The sequence below is a fragment of the Megalobrama amblycephala genome, linkage group LG12 (genome assembly GCF_018812025.1).
Source record: "Megalobrama amblycephala isolate DHTTF-2021 linkage group LG12, ASM1881202v1, whole genome shotgun sequence".
Lineage (NCBI taxonomy): Eukaryota > Metazoa > Chordata > Actinopteri > Cypriniformes > Xenocyprididae > Megalobrama > Megalobrama amblycephala.
The window spans coordinates 14,675,979-14,693,020 of NC_063055.1; the positions used below are offsets into that span (position 1 = coordinate 14,675,979).

At 35.1% G+C, this 17,042-nt stretch overlaps 1 protein-coding gene across 3 annotated transcripts; it reads left to right on the forward strand.

Annotated features, from left to right (window-relative positions):
• The first annotated feature begins 234 nt into the window (after positions 1 to 234).
• Positions 235 to 16,322, forward strand: mad2l2 (mitotic arrest deficient 2 like 2). 3 transcript variants are annotated; one of them, XR_007187377.1, is made up of 13 exons: positions 235 to 614; positions 705 to 823; positions 1,028 to 1,099; positions 1,236 to 1,336; positions 1,419 to 1,513; positions 1,642 to 1,715; positions 4,707 to 4,799; positions 4,992 to 5,172; positions 12,270 to 12,444; positions 14,278 to 14,403; positions 14,517 to 14,669; positions 15,768 to 15,849; positions 15,998 to 16,322. XR_007187377.1 is itself a non-coding variant. In XM_048209038.1 (8 exons), the coding sequence occupies exons 1-8, from the start codon at positions 575 to 577 to the stop codon at positions 5,028 to 5,030; spliced, it is 633 nt and encodes a 210-aa protein (XP_048064995.1). In that variant the 5' UTR covers positions 235 to 574; the 3' UTR covers positions 5,031 to 5,290. The 3 variants fall into 3 exon arrangements, 2 of the variants coding, with proteins under 2 accessions (XP_048064995.1, XP_048064994.1); XM_048209038.1 differs by lacking the exons at positions 12,270 to 12,444; positions 14,278 to 14,403; positions 14,517 to 14,669; positions 15,768 to 15,849; positions 15,998 to 16,322 and having other exon boundaries at positions 4,992 to 5,290; XM_048209037.1 differs by lacking the exons at positions 235 to 614; positions 705 to 823; positions 1,028 to 1,099; ... (2 more) ...; positions 1,642 to 1,715; positions 4,707 to 4,799 and having other exon boundaries at positions 5,051 to 5,172.
• Positions 16,323 to 17,042: the final 720 nt, after the last annotated feature.

Below are 17,042 nucleotides of genomic sequence, written 5' to 3' on the forward strand. Positions count from 1 at the left end.
TCTTTCACCTGTTACCATACATTGTATGTGATTATGAACTCTGACTCTGGCATTACTGCCAACTTACTTACCAACTGCATACTATATGATACAATATTTAATAATCATACTAGTATATTGCTTTGATTCACAAAAAAAGCTGAGTATAAAAAAAAAAAAAAAAAAAAAAAAAAAAAACTCAAAATCACTCCCTTGCTCAGGTTTAAGTGTGCTTTGTCACGTTCATCCACGCCGGTGGGTGGCAGCACAAGCACTTAAGCCATATAGCGCTACTGTTCTACTGCAGGTTCAGAAGAAAATTGTAAACATCCTTCAAGAATCAAACATTCAGGAGATACTGCGTCGTTTTATTAAATGTATGTTTATTTAATGTTTATTTGCGGATGACATACATTTTTCAATTAATAGCACTGAATGTACTGCAGTAAGGTTTTTCGTAGAGGGCGCTTTTACATTTATTACTGAATACAAAACTCTACCACACGTAAACTGCAGCAGCCACTCCTGATCGCTGATATGTGAGAATATCATCAGTTCATTAAAGGTGGTTGCATCTATTTTTGGCTATTTCACTATGGCCACTCTGACGAGGCAGGACCTTAATTTTGGCCAAGGTAAACTGCAGTTAATTTGTAAATTTACTGCACGGTACAGCTTTCAAATAACGACTTTGTGAGTATTCAGATTATATTGGTCATTTACAGTTGTTGCTGACATTCTCTGTGAGTTTTTGGAAGTGGCCATTCACCTCATCCTCTATGTCAGAGAAGTTTATCCATCTGGTATCTTTCAGAAAAGGAAGAAGTACAACGTACCCGTGCAGGTAATGTTCTCAAGATTGATGATAGCTCTGTATTGCATTTGTAAGTCAAAGCTTTTTGGAAATCGTATAGCGTGATTCAGCACAAGAGAGCACTGCTTTGGTTATTCAGCATGCAATAGGAAAAGAGAACGCCCTTGTATTTAAGAGCCCAAAGGTAGTGCTGAATGGAAGTGATGATTTGTCCACTCGTTTTTAATTTGACAGATGTCATGCCATCCTGAGTTAAATCAGTACATTCAAGACACTCTCCATTGTATCAAGCCACTGATTGAGAAGGTGAGTTTTTTTATTTCATCATTTGAGTAATGTACTTATTTTAAAGAAAAACAGGTTAAGCAATATAAATTCAAACCTTTCCATCTATACAAAACATAAGTGAGTGAATAAGACATGTTTGATGTTGTTTGTGCAGAATGAGGCTGAGAAGGTTGTAGTGGTGATCATGGATAAAGAGCACCATCCAGTGGAGAGATTTGTGTTTGAGATCTCACAGCCTCCACTGCTGTCCATCAGGTGAGTGGCATTGGGTTCAGTATTTTTGAAGCAAACATTATGCGTGTCTTTCATACGTGTATGTTGGGTTTTTCTGTGTCAGTTCAGAGACTCTGCTGTCCCATGTGGAGCAGCTGCTGAGAGCAGTGATCCTAAAAATCAGTGTGTGTGACGCTGTTCTAGACAACAATCCTCCAGGTAGGTGCTCATCCTTCGCCACAAACCAAGCTACCCATATAATGACCTTACACTTATTAAATAAAGTTTTAATAGATTTACATTTAAATTGTGATTTTTTTTTTCTCTCTCTCTCTCTCTCTCTGCAGGATGTACATTCACAGTGCTGGTACACACCAGGGAAGCTGCCACAAGAAACATGGAGAAAGTTCAGGTCATCAAGGTGTGTTAAAACAGTTGTATGTTTTCAACCCTTCAGGTGTTTTTTTTTTTTTTTTTGCTCTCATTGTTAACTGAATATCTAAGTGAACCTTGTCAGAGAGCCAAAAACAAAACCTTATATTTCTCAAAAAGACACTCTTCATGGAAGCTTGTTTCTGCCATGGAATAAAAATTTTGACTTTTATCTCACAATTCAAATTGACTTTTCAGAATTGTGAGATATAAACTGTACGGAAGAGGATTAGGGTGAAGCAATAATAAAAAATAAAACCATTTTGAGAGTAAAGTCAGTTAAGCAAGATTAAACTCATTAAATTTCGAGAAAAAAAGTCTAAATAAAATGTCAAGAATAAACTCATTAAATTTTGAGAATAAAGTCGTTTTGTTTCAAGAAAAAACTTGTTAAATTTCGAGAAAATGTCGACAATAAAATGTTGAGAATAAACATGCCTTTGAACAGTGTCATGTTCATTGCATACTGATAGAGGACATGACAGAGTTGGATCACTTAGTCAAAAAGCTTAACGTGGCTTAATGCATTAACAGTGATATTAAAAGTTCAAATTCTGTACACACCTTATTAATAAACCATACTATGTACAGATAAGCATAATGACTTCACCCTATAGGCTGGAAGAGTGTGTATAGACATTTTTCAATAGCCTATTTTTTTTTTTGTGTAGCCTATTTAATAAAGCCTGTGCTTATGTAGAGATATAGATTGTCCTTTTTGTTTCTGTTTGTACTTTTACAGTAAAACACATCAATGGCACTTTTAAGTGAACTTTTTGTCTGTATGGTGATTAGATTCACTTTTTTTCACACGCCTTGAACTTGAGAACACATTGTGCATATGGTGCTTCATCCATAGCGCTCACACAGAGAGTGCACAGATTTCTTGCGCTTGAACAGACAAATACACATAAAAGTAGCTAAAGCTGATAGTATCTTTGTTACTAAAAGAAAGCCTAAAATCAAAGTCCAACTCTGTCATGTCCTCTATCAGTATGCAATGAACATGACACTGTTCGAATGTGTGTTTATTCTCGACATTTTATTATGGACCTTTTTTTTCCTCGAAACGACTTTATTCTCAAAATTTAAAGCTGCAGTCTGGAAGTTTTGCCTCTTTGTTGCCATCTCTGTTTAAAAATTGTAATTATCGTTATGTGCGTTGTGCATCAGCACGACTCCGTGCGGATCAATCTAATGTTTGGTGCCAATCACCACATCGCTGTGGATACTGTACTTCAGAAACACAGATTCTACATCTTGGATGTATGAACAAAATAAGAATTTTCACCGGAAAATGTCATCTGAACAAGCAAGTAACATGTCTGCCACTTTTGTTCTGATGAACTGAGGAAAAAAGCATTAGGCCTACAATAAATCGCGCTACCATGATGATTAAATCTAACGATCGCTTAGCTCAGATCATGCCAGACCGTGCAAATTATTATTACTGTTATGCTTCGTTCTCAAATTGTTAATGTTAACAACATCAGCATTGCGTGAATATGTATTTAGTGTGTATTAGTGTAACCTGTAGATTTCAATTTCTGTAGCTACTCCGCAGTCTGAATTCTTTTGCTTTTGTCTACGGGTGAATCTCGTTGTCACTGATGATTGTCATTTGGATCTTTCTGGATTACAATCCGCCATCAAAATGATGAGTTTAATTATTCCAGCTGCTGTGAGAAAAGGCTATAAATGATCCGCCACCTGCAGTATCCTCACATGCCATATAGCCTACTAGCTGGGACTCCTTCATGTAAACATAGGTGACGTAATGATGCAAAGACGAACGTCAGCATGCTCGAATTTCCCGTGGAAACCCACCAGGTCGCTCTTATTATAAAACATTATTACAAGCTTACCATTGTAAATCCAGCTAAGGTAAGTAGATAGTTTTGAACACTGGCTGGTTATGTACTTGCTCAAAAAAAAATTATAGACTGAAGCTTTAATGAGTTTATTCTCAACATTTTATTTCAATTTTTTTTTTTTTTCAAAACATAATGACTTTATTCTCAATATTAAATTTTTATTCTCAACATTTTATTTTGACTTTTTTTTTTTTTTTTTAAAGAAATTTTTAATTAAATATTTAATCTTGCTTAATAATGACTATTTTATTTTTTTATTATTGCTTGGCCCTAATCCTCTTCCGTAAAACTGGGAATTGTGAGGAAAAATGTCGAGATATAAAGTCAATAACCTCAAATTACCCTTTTTTTATTTTTATTACATGGCGGAAACAAGCTTCCATACAAGCCTGATGTGAAGTCTTATGTGATTCTTTCTGTTGTTTTCACACTTCCTGTAGCTAGATAATATACACTGACTTACACTAGGATTATATTTATTTTGTTCCATTTGCACTTTTGCCTTAAAAGGATAGTTCACCCAAAAATGAAAATTATTCCAAGCTTTACTCACCCTCAAGCCATCCTAGGTGTATATGACTATCTTCTTTCAGATGAACACAATTGGAGATATCTTTAAAAATATCTTAGTCCTCCAAGGTTTATAATGGTTGTGAATGGTACCCCAAATTCTAGACAAAAAATGGATCCATAAAAAAAATAATTCCATATGACTCCAGAGAGCCTTCTGAAGTGAATCGATGTGTTTGTGTAAGACAAGTATCTTTATTTAAGACTTTATAAAGTAAAATAAAATATTTAAAATTATATTTTTAAATATATTTCTGGTTGTGTTTGTCTAAAAGAAGATTGTTATATACACCTAGGATGGCTTGAGGGTAAGTAAATCATGGAATAATTTTTTATTCCCTTTTCCCTAATCCCTTTAATGGCATAGTTCACCAAAAATCTGCCATCATTTACTCACTGCTGTTAACCAAAATATCTTCTTTTGTGTTCTGTAGAACAAATAAATAATGACAATTTTTCATTTTGGGTGAACTATCACTTTAAAACTCTCATATCTGCACATTCTTGTATTATCTGCTTTGTGTATATTTTTACAGGATTTTCCATGGATTGTAGCAGATGAGCAGGAAGTTCACATGGAAGAGGCAAAACTCATTCCTCTAAAAACAATGACTTCTGATATTCTCAAGGTGAAACATTCACAACTACAGACAGTCTGATTTTATTGCTTCCATTGAAGCACAAAATGCTCTTGGTTCATTCTGAAAGTGAAAGAGGAACAAATGAAATATTAAGACATTTTGACATTCATGCTAATTTTTGAATGTTGAATGTTTTTGAAACATTTTCTCTAATGATGTTTTCTCACTTGCTGTAAACAGATGCAGCTCTATGTGGAAGAAAAAACACAGAAAACCTGATGATGTGTTAGTGGAGCACATGAAAGTAGCTGCAAGGGGTGTTAACTACAGGAAACAGGAAACAGTGTTTTTTTTTTCATGTTGATAACAGCCGTGGTAACATAAAAGGAAGTATATTGAGCTGAACTGTGTGTCTTATTAAGTAAGTAGAATTAATGTTTTATCAGTATTTTTTTTTTTTTTGCTCAAGATCTGTCATTGTGCTGAAATTGTCCTGTTTTATTTTTTAATACAATTTTGTCATCTTTCACTGCTCCTCATACCTCTGTCATGACTCCAGTTACTTGTGTGGTTTGGAGCACGCTACATTCATACAGTACTAGAGCTGGGGTGTGTTTCCCAAACAACGACATAACTCGCTGCTGCACTACCATAGTACGGTGCATCGTTGAACAAATCAACTAGCTAGTCACGACTGTTTCCTGAACCTGTCGTTCAGCCATGTTGGTAAATAAGTGTCGCAGATTTGATGTTTCTTTGTCCCTTCAGATCTGGTCTCGAAGAAAAACTCAGAGTCGAAGTTTCAGGTCTCAGAAAAACTCACAGAGTCGAAGTTCCAGGTCTCAGAAGTGTTTAACTTTATTGTCAAGCAACAAAGTGAGATGCCAGCTCCGCATCTGAGGCTCCCTTAGCCGGGGCACAGTTTTATACATTTTTCTTATGTCTTAAAAACACAACAAATTAATATCATTGGCTTTTTCTTATCTCTTAAAACACACCAAATTAATATCATTGGCTGGTAATATTCACCCTAACAGTTATTTTCCATGACATCATCTACGTGGGCTCTTCTCCCACACCTCCTTCCCGTGTACTCCCCGACCTTTCTGCCATAGTAATTGCAGGTGTTTCTTATGTAGAATTTTCTTATGAAGAGAATTTTCTTAGTAAGGGTGACCAGCTTCCAGCTACTGTACATCTTTTGACTTCATTTCTCATGGGCCTTCTGCCAGTTTGATGGTCAACCCTTTTCCCATTGGCCAAATGAAATATTGTATCAAAACAGTCAACACTCCCCAGAGGCAAGAAGCCTTCACGTGACACCCTTAATAATGGTCTTGATCATTTCACAGCCACCTGTTGTCTGGTGGAAAATTACCAACAAAATTTGCTCAAGTAAACTTGTTTGACCCTTACAGTTACAAAGGCCAAGAGGCCTCAAAACACTTCTAGCTTTTATAGTAAGCAAACAAATTCTACAATTGTTTTCTATAGGATGGATAAAATACTCCATCAATGGTGGAGTAATAACTTCTTTAAATGAATCTGTTTGAGATCGAATTAATGCTAGATTGTTTTGCTATAAATTACAGACATGGCATCTGATGATTAATTCTCTATTTTCTCAAATATTTTGTTTTATTTCCAGATTCAATCTTAGGCTCGTTCTTACGTACCATGATGTTTACCATTTGACATTTCTATATAATCGAAATAAAAGATATACATTGTACTTGATGTCAGTTTGCTTATTTTTTTCAAGATAATGATTTATCAAGTCCACATGTCATGAAAACAAGAAACTATGCTTCTAACCACAGCTAGAGAGCTGTCGTTCCAACCACACAAGTTTGCGATTTTTGTTTGAAAGATAGTTTCGGGAAACACCAAATCGTTGAACTACTGTATATTAGTAACGACGGAACTTGCGATGTTAGTTGGCTAACAATACTTTTGGGAAATGCACCCCTGGACGATTAATTGAAAAGTGTTCAAAACCAAAATTCAGAACCTCTAACCTCTTTCCCATGTCGGTTATTTAGTTTTTTTAATTCTGTTAATACTTTCCCCTTAAAAACATACTACTGCATGTGTAGTCACATGACTCTGCCCCGTTCACTCAGCGGCATGGAAGCAACACGGAGGCGAGTTAACACACACAGACAGTGCGCAAGCGGCGAGCCCTGAAGTGAGATCACTTTCTCACTTGCGTCTTTACTTAACTTTGTCAATTGTATACGTTTTAAGGCTTTCCAGTTTGGACATTCAAGTGATTTTAGATCATCAGATGTGTATTATTATATTGAGCTACTGCACTGATGTAATGTGGCACACAAACACTCATACAGACAGTAGCTGCACATCACGTTAAGGTTGTGCGCACGAGGAGCGCAGAAACTCAATGTCAACGCTGTCCTATGACTACTTACAACCCACAGCTTATATAATTTATTGAGAGACAGTATGATTAATTCACACACACAATCGCTCTCATTAATGCATTCAAATAAATGTACTGGAACTGTGCTAATTTATCTTTATCTGATTTACAACAAGCAGAAATCTGAAATGTTACGACCCATAGATAACAGCTCACTTTCAGCAGTTATTTTATGTCAGAGCACTCTTTCATTAGGAGAAAATATCCCACCTTTAATAGTCAACCATATTTACAGTACAGACCTTGTCAGTGAACTATGAGGACAAAAAACAAAGCAAAGAACAAAATAATCGTTCATTAACCATAATCAAGGTAAAATGTTCAGTTAATCAAGATTTCGATTTTAGGTCATATCGTCCAGCCCTAATTCGTACTACAGGCCTTAGTGCTCAATTCTGATGTATTTCTTAGATTCAGCATCAGATGTATTGCTGATGCTTATTGCTCTTTTTACCGCTCAGTAAAGCACATTCCATAAACATTGCAGTCCTACTGTAAGTTTACTAGCGATATGACACCAAAAATGTAACATTTATTCTCAAGACGAACGCGCTAATCCTCAAGAAACTGTGTGCAACGTAAACTGTAAATGAATGTCATGAAATTCTGAACACCAGGCACTGACGTTACTGCCATTACACAATAGGCTGAGGCGCTTCACGTGATACAAGTTAGCCGTTACGCTTTCTTCAATGTTAAAACCCAGACCCTCTCATCTCCCCAATAATAAGACAATCTCTGATCTCATGCTTTTAAAGCTAGCTTGCTATTGCTAGCATCTCTGAAATTGCCTACCCTACCTTTAAGACTGCACTATTTTATTTGACAGGAACACCTACTAGGTTTTATTTATATCTGGTGGTAAAAAAAAAGTCATATTTATGTACCAAAAAAAAACAAAAACAGCTTAACCTGAAACACTACATTGGATAAGTGTGATGATAATAAATTTTTCATTAAAATCTTTTTTTTTTCCATGAATGCATTTCATCGTTTTAACGTTTTATTGTCCTGAAGGCTTCAGCTTGTGTTATTCAAAGTCCTGTTAAAATGCTAGGCCTATTTGATCATAAAGATAAAACTTTTTATATATAATACAAAAAACTAATTCATATAACTCATAATTTATCCAGTAGTGATGTTTTCTGAAGAGATCCAATTGACTTCGAATTAGAACAGAAAATACAACTTTTTGGATATAAATCATGACAAAGCAGTCTCAATAAAACTGAAATAAGGCTTTTCTTCTAAAAATCTGTGTTCAGTAAAGTCATACACACTTGGGATGACATAAAGGTAAGTAAATGTGTAGAGAATATTATATTTGGGGTGAACTATTCATTTAACAGCTGTAGCCATTTCATGTTTGTTAGTGCTAAGTTAGTATGGAGAGTAGGTTAGGAAGCCACAGGCTGTTTGGGACCTCCCAACACCGTTTTGGAGTTCCCTCCTCTCACCCTAATTTGGGTATCTCCAGGCTGCAGGTGTATACTTCTCTGTGTAAAATCACAAACACAAAATGGAGTGGAATTAATTTCTTTATCACAACTCAAATTCATTTATCCATTACATTGTTGATCCTTTTAACATTTTTTATACTCAAATGCAAAGTTTTGGGTAAGAACCCACTACTGTCAATTTTGCCCATAGACTATATATATATATATATTCCTTGCCATGTTTTGTTTTTGATGTGCATAAAAAAAAAACTTTTAAAAGTCAAAAAATACTTATTGAAACATTTTTCAAATAAAGGCCTGGTTTCACAGACGGGGCTTAAAATGGCACGATTAGACCTTCATTCAATTTATGCAGATGTTTAAGCAGCTTTTAAAACATGCCTTTGAAAAATATTACTGTTGTGCATCTTGAGATAAAACCATGGCAGTGACATATTTCAAGAAATGTAACTGAAAGCAACTTGTACTGATAACAGCTCAAACATGCATTTTAGTCTGGGACTAATGCTGCCTTCACGTGCTATCAGAATTTTTGTAAATACGGGTTTCCTAGGTAAAAAAAAAATGCATATGAATGCCCTCCCATTTCGAAAGTTGAATGCGATGAGCATAGCTTTAGATAGTTTTGAAGAAAAATAATACTACCAGTTTATATTGAATATAGCCTTCATAATTAATAACTTTGATTTGCTGTTGTAAAATATGTACATTGGTAAGATACACACATGGAACCAGTTTGGTCATTTCCTCCGGCCGATGCAAAATTGTCTTAACAGCGTTTTGGATAGTGGCGGGCTGGGACCTGCAGAAGGCTACATCAGTGTCACCAACTTAGCGACTTTTCAGACCCCTTTTGCGACTTTTTTTCAAGAAAGCTCGTTGTGACGAATATACTTGTTAACCTGATCTAGCTTCCGAGACCCTTCGGTACTGCTGCACGGGCGCAAGATTTTGCTTGCTTTCATCTCTCTCTGCGTCTGCTGTTCAGTGAGTGGCTGAGAGGAGCAGCGCATTCAGTTGAGGCTGTGCGTTCTGTCAGAGAACAAATAAAATAGATACTATTGCTTCTAACCTGAGTGGTCATTTTATGTGTACATATAGCCAAAATCACAGCAAATGTCTTTATATTATGTGTATGGTGATTTTGTCAGACAACGTCTCGATTATAAATCAGGATTTAGCGCTGGTTTAACAAGAGAATTTTACTTGCCCAGCCGGACAAGGACCTGATTAAAACGTAAATAATTTTTTTTTTTTTAAACGCGAGAATGATTTTATTACATTTAGTGTAAGTGGCGATCAATAGTGGATGATAATAGGCTGTATAATGTACTGATGATAACAAGGTTGCACTGTTGAGGCTCGCGCACCATCTCGAGGAGAAATGGAAACATGAGTGAAGCACACACTAAAAGAAACTCAGTTTAACATACTGGAGTTTTTATAACTTGATACAGTTAAGCAATATCACATGACCATGCTGTTTACAGGATACCATCACAATTAAAAACATGACACTGGTTTCATACAACAGTTCAGTTAACAAATAGTTAATATTGAGTCACTTACATTTTAGAGGGAACATTTACTGATTTTGTTCTACTTTAGCAGCGAAAATAGTTTCAAACAAAACTCACAGCAGAACCATAGCATAGCAACATTCACCCTGCATCCCAATGTGCATACTATTCACCCAAGACACTAAGAGCTGTTACCAATCAAATTAAATAATTTACACATTTACAATAAAAAAATACAACTGCATTAAATAATGTTATGGAATTGTAGGAAATGTTGGGGGAAATGATACTTTTAAAAATTAAACTAAACCACCAGTAGGTGGCGTCAAGTAACCGTCTTAATAAGCGAGTCATTCATTCAAACAATTCATTCCAATGGCTGATTCTTTCAAGAATGAGGCTGTTGTTTATGAATGGGTCACTGAATCTTTGACTCAAAAATCTTTTGCTTCAAATTGCTGAATCATTTAGTAACATAAACAAGGCTGAGCCTGCATCTCAATGAACATTCTATCCATCCAATTAAATTTATTGATCAAATTTAAGAATTTAAAATGAAAGATGAATCATACATTTTACATGAATGTATTTTTTTTTTTTTTTTTCGGACAAGCAACTGTTTTACTCAAACAAGTAAATGACAAGGCTTAATTGTATGAAGTCTTAATGGGCCACGTTTCAGTCACCATTTCATACAGTCTGACACCAAAAACAGAAAAATATATAGATGAAACAATTCTTTTGGGAATTTGGCTGTATTAAAATATATTATGTGAGCAAAATGGGTAGCAGCAGAGAAGCAAACAAATTGCTGCATGACGTCATCTGTCGACATTTAGCAACATATATATATATATATATATATATATATGTGTGGCATTAAAAATTTAAAAATTGGCATTAAAAAGCATTAAATTAGATTTGATGAAACCTGCAGAAACCCTGTGTACCTTACTACTACTTGAGACTGACATTAAAATCGTCTTTGCAGGTTCTGTGATTTGGCCCTATTTATTCATTTAAGATTGGTGCACAAACGATAGCTCATGGAGGTCAAAAAACACATGAAGAGAAGTGTTAGGATAATACAACATCATCAATCACAGATATTCGCATTAAAGGGTTAGTTCACCCAAAAATGAAAATAATGTCATTAATTGCTCACACTCATGTCATTCTACACCTGTAAGACCTTTGTTCGTCTTCGGAACAAAAATTCATTTAATTTCAATATGCGTGGTATTTGATGAAAAAATAAAACTGTAAAATTAATAAATAGGGCCAATTGGATTACAGAGCACTGTTGAATTTGCGCAAAAAAAACCCTGTGTAATTTGCTCTGGACTTTTGTAGAGGTTGTCTGAGAAAACCACAGACATGGGTGATTACTGATTAGGATGATATTGTGCACTCATATGGAATTGACCTATTATATTCTATGACATGGAATTCATCTAAATTTAAACAATCTCATGGATGTGGCTGTTGTGGTTTGTGATCATATGGGCACCAGCTGCTGCAATAAATGTGATGTATTCAAATGACTTTGACATAGTCCTTTTATGTTTACCCATTTTAAATACCTATTGCACATCGTGCACAGTTGCCCTGAAGCCACTGGGTTGGCGGGCCCACCGGGCTTGGGCCCGTCATCGCTGCTTGCAGCTATATCTTTATTTTATTTTTATTTTTTTAAATGTAGCTATTGCTCATTATTAATTTTAGTTAATGCATTAACTAACGTTAAATAACGAGACCTTATATAGTGTTACCTGTTGTTCTTTATAATTCTTTTGCACTTTAATCTGTTTGAAACATTTTACTTTATAATTTGTGTACTGCATTATTGTATTTAAATGTCCAGAGTTTTTTGACATAAGAAAAAGAGTTCTTAAACCTGTTATTCTATGGCAACACTTTTTTGCAACTTATTTCAATATCGTGATAATACCGTATACCGTGATAAAAGCTTAAGCAATTATCGCAACATGAAAATTTGATACCGTCACATGCCTACACTGGATAGATGTTTGGGTCTGGCACAATTTGTCTCTCTTTTTTTTTTTTGAAAGGCAACTAACAGAAATTTCTTTTTCAGCTCATCGAGACAAAATGATCACCTTTGGACCAGTGATGATTTTATTAGTTCCCTGATATGTGTATATACTATAATCTCTCAATACTCCTTTTCATGAGAGTAGTACTTTGCATGGCAGCATGTAATAATGCAGAATATGAAATTAATGGAGAGTGTTGCCCAATGTGTGATTCAGGTAAGTCCAACTGTTCTTCATCTTATAACCACAACAGATGCAGATGAAGACAGAAGCTTAAAGGGGTCATATGATTTATCCGGCTTTAAACTGTCTTTTAAACAATCTTTTACATTTCGACTCTTTTTCAGTGTGCTATGTAAAGCAGCAGGTGCAGTCCCAGAAACTGCACATGTGGGGTCCTTACCCTTCATTTGACATAGGCATAATAGTAACTATTTTAATTTCTCCTCTCATGACTGGGCAGGCCAAGTTGTTGAAATCTATTTATATCTATTTATACCCATTTTTTTTTTTTTTTTTTTTCACAATGTCATCAGACATTTGATATTTCATTATATGACCCCTTTATGTCACTAAGATGTATAATATTTTAGTTAGGTTGACCTAATCTAGGTCACTGATTCCCAAACATGTTCCAGACATTTTTTCTCCCTAATCAAAAACACCTGATTCTAAGCTCCATCAGCTTAAGTATTCTAAGACCAGTTTCAGATAAGGAACATGTCTCCAGGAACATGGTTGGGAACCACTGGTCTAAGTTAATATAAGAGTTTAATCTATATCACTATAGACCTGATCTATTGTGAAAATTTGAATGTGTTTTGAGTGTGTTGTTAGCCATCATTGCATTATGTAGCATATACACAAAACATGACTTCAGTCTATGGCTGGGTTTCAATACAGATTTTCCATTCAGTTCAATTCTGATTTAAAGGGTTAGTTTACCCAAAAATGAAAACACTGTCATTAATTACTCACCTTCATGTCGTTTCAAACCCGTAAGACCTTTGTCCATCTTCAGAACACAAATTAAGAATTTTTTCATAAAATCCGATGGCTCAGTGAGGCCTGCATTGCCAGCAAGACAATTAACACTTTCAATGCCCAGAAAGCTACTAAAAACATATAAAACAGTTAATGTGACTACAGCGGTTCAAACTTAATGTTATGAAGTGAGGAGAATACTTTTTGTGCTCCAAAAAAACCCCAAAATAACGACTTTATGACAATATCTAGTGATGGGTGATTTCAAAACACTGCTTCATGAAGCTTTACAAATCTTTTGTTCACCACTGGGGGGCGTGACTTTGGCAGTTTGATACACGCTCCGAACCACTGAATTTAAACAAAAGATTTGTAAAGCACAAAGCTTCATGAGGGAGTGTTTAGAAATCACTTGTCATAAAGTCGTTATTTTGTTTTTTTGGTGCACAAAAATGATTCTTGTCGCTTCATAACATTAAGGTTGAACCACTGTAGTCACATGAACTGTTTTAAATATGTCTTTAGTAGCTTTCTGGGCATTGAAAGTGTTAATTGTCTTGCTGGCTATGCAGGCCTCACTGAGCCATCGGATTTTATCAAAAATATCTTAATTTGTGTTCCGAAGATGAACGAAGGTCTTACGGGTGTGGAACAACATGAGGATGAGTAATAAATGACAGAATTTTCATTTTTGGGTGAACTAACTCTTTAAGAACACAACTCTATTAAGTTGACCAGCAGAACACAGTGACATCTACAGGACAAGCAGAGCTGTATAAATACATTTTCATGCAGTTGCAGAAAATAAGCATAAAGTAAAAAAAAAAAAAAAAAATCAGGCAAGAATCAATATTGTTCAAAACCAGATCCAGATTAATTGGAAAAATGTATTTTTACCCAGTCATAGCCATGGTCATAGCACAATCAGAGTATTTTCATTTTTATTATTCCAAATTGTTGTTTGCACAATTAACAGACAGACTTATAATTAATACAGCATATACAAAAAATATATGTACAAGTTGTTATTTGCAAGTTGTAATTATTTTATTAATTATTTTCTAGGAAAGAGAGTTCATAAGCATTGTGATGACAATACAAGCACTACATGTGAGTCGTGCCTTGTGACGACCTACACTGACATTCCCAATGGATTGACCAAATGCCTGCCATGTTTAATCTGTGATGCAAGTGAGTAGAAATTACTTTAATCTCGTTTCTCCCCTTCTTTCAAATCATCTTTTTTCTAGATGACTTGTCATTGGCAGGTTTTCTACAACTGACTTTTTCCTTTCTTGTCAAAGGTAATGGGCTGAGAGTAAAGCAGGAATGTACATTAAAATCAAATAGAGTGTGTGAGCCTCTGCCAGGTTATCGCTGTATAGACCTGCACTCAAACTGTCAAAAGGCCAAGAAACATTCAACCTGCTCACCGGGACAATACGTCAACCAAACTGGTCAGTCTGTTATCATTGAAATAGCTATTATACATCCACACAAACTGATAGACTGAGATGACATCTGAGAACAATAACTCTGCTTGCATTCATATTAAATAACTGTACATTTGGAAATTTGCATATTGTTCCAAATCAGCTTTTACAACTTTTCATTGCACATGGAAAAGAGAATCTGTTTACTGTGGATGTGGTTTTACCACATATCCTCATGACAAACATATTGTTTGCTTTTGACTCTGCCAGCACCTGACAAAAACCAGTTGAAAAGAATCTATTGAATTTTGATTAAGTAGATTATTAGTTATGTGTTGATTCATTTTGTGTGTCAGATGCTATACTGAATAATGTCACTAGCTAATGTGAGACCTATCACTAGCTTTATTGCTCCTGGAGTTCAAACTTAAAGGGTTAGTTCACCCAAAAATGACATTTCTGTCATTATGTACTCACCCTCATGTCATTCCAAACCCATAAGACCTTTGAGTTTGTTCATCTTTGGAACATAAATTAAGATATTTTTGATGAAATCCAAGAGACTTTTTATCCCCCATTGAAAGCAACTTAATTACCATCATTCAAGGTCCAGTAGTAAAGACATCAATAAAATAGTCAACGTGTCTACAGTGGTTCAACCTTAATGTTATGAAGTGATGAGAATAATTTTTGCATGAAAAAACAAAACAAAAATAAAGACTTTATTCAGCAAATTCATCTCTCCCCTGTCTTTCTGCTATGCTGTTTATGTTCAGCGCTTCCAGGTTCTACATCAGAACACCGCCTCAGTATTGGCCGACGCTGTTCACGTGAGATTCTCGTCACTTCATAACATTAAAGTTGAACCACTGTAGTCATGCTGACTATTTTATTGATGTCTTTACTACTTTTCTTGACCTTAAATGATGCTAATTATATTGCTTTCTATGAGGGACAAAAAACCTCTTGTATTTCATCAAAAATATCTTAATTTGTGTTCTGAAGATGAATGAAGGTCTTACAGGTGTGGAACGACATAAGGGTGAGTAATTAATGACAGCAATTTCATTTTTTGGTGAACTAACCCTTTAAGTACTTAAATTTTTGCATGTGTTTTTACAGGAACAGAATTTAGTGATACAGTGTGTGATGACTGTCCTGCTGGTTCATATTCAAATGGTACAATCTGCAAATTGCATACAAAGTAAGTATCATCATTTTACTACTGACTTAAATGTGTACATTTATTTATTTATTTATTTATTTTATTTGCTTCATTAGCTTTTGTGGTTGAATCAAGCTCTTTTCTCACAAGAGAATTATAGTTCAACTTGAGCACCTCTCTCTAACAGGTGTGAATCTCTTCACAAAATAACAGTCAAGGCAGGAACAGAGACGTCTGATACTGTGTGCAGCGATGAAAAACTTATTTTACTGATTGTAATGTCTGTGATTACAGTGTCAGTGTGTGTGGCGTTAACTGTCATTGTTGTTGTTGTTCTTAAAAAAAAAAAAAAAAGCAATATCAAGTAACTCCTCCCTAAGATTTGAACCTGCATCCTTAAACTATTTTTTCCAACGCAGTGTAAAAACAATTTGTTTGCGATGTGTTCAGAAACCAACAATTAAAGTGATCTGCTTATGTTCAGTAAATAAAATGGATAACTTTTGAAACCACTTTTTATAAAGTCTATTTAGTAATTTACTTGTCTGCAACAATAAGTATTTTTCCATGTGTGCCAAAGTCCTCCATCTGACCAAGCTCTCTTGTAGTTTAAATTTATATACATTGCTAGGCAAAATATATTCTTACTAAACAGCTGCTGAATAAATCAGTCACAGTTCCAGTCATTCCTGGACTCCATTTCCCATAATCCTCCCTGCCAATCACCTGCACTCACTCCACCAATCACTAATCACCACACCCAGCTGCAGCTCATTACCTGGACTATTTAAGCCCCTCTCTTCCTCACACACTTTGCAAGGTCTTGTATTACTTACAGACATCCCAACCTGCAAAAAGTCATTTCAGGGAGGTACCCCCCCCAAAAAAAAGAACATGACTTTACTTGTATACCGAAATACAGCTGAATATAACAGAACAATGAAGTAACTATTTACATACACGCCAAATGTAGGCTACATGTAGGCCTAGGCCTATTTCCTATGCCTTTGTTTTAACATGTTGTGATCCCTAAAAGATATAAAAGCATAAAATATTATTTCTATACGCTAAAGGCCTATGAAATTATTTGTTAATTATGTTTAAATATGTAGATTACTTTTACTATTTATATAAGCTGCTTATACTTTTTATGTAAACTGCTTTTATTTATTTTCCATTGCAACTTTAAACAGGGGTACACTATGGTGTAGTCTGCCATAAAATGTGTCTTA

Excerpts from the sequence above, each read along its gene's own strand:
- mad2l2 (XM_048209037.1), top strand. The coding sequence starts at position 12,327 with ATGTGTATATACTATAATCTCTCAATACTCCTTTTCATGAGAGTAGTA. Across the intron at positions 14,404-14,516 it reads ATGTTTAATCTGTGATGCAA|GTAATGGGCTGAGAGTAAAG; the intron begins GTGAGTAGAAAT and ends TTCTTGTCAAAG. Across the intron at positions 14,670-15,767 it reads ACAATACGTCAACCAAACTG|GAACAGAATTTAGTGATACA; the intron begins GTCAGTCTGTTA and ends GTGTTTTTACAG.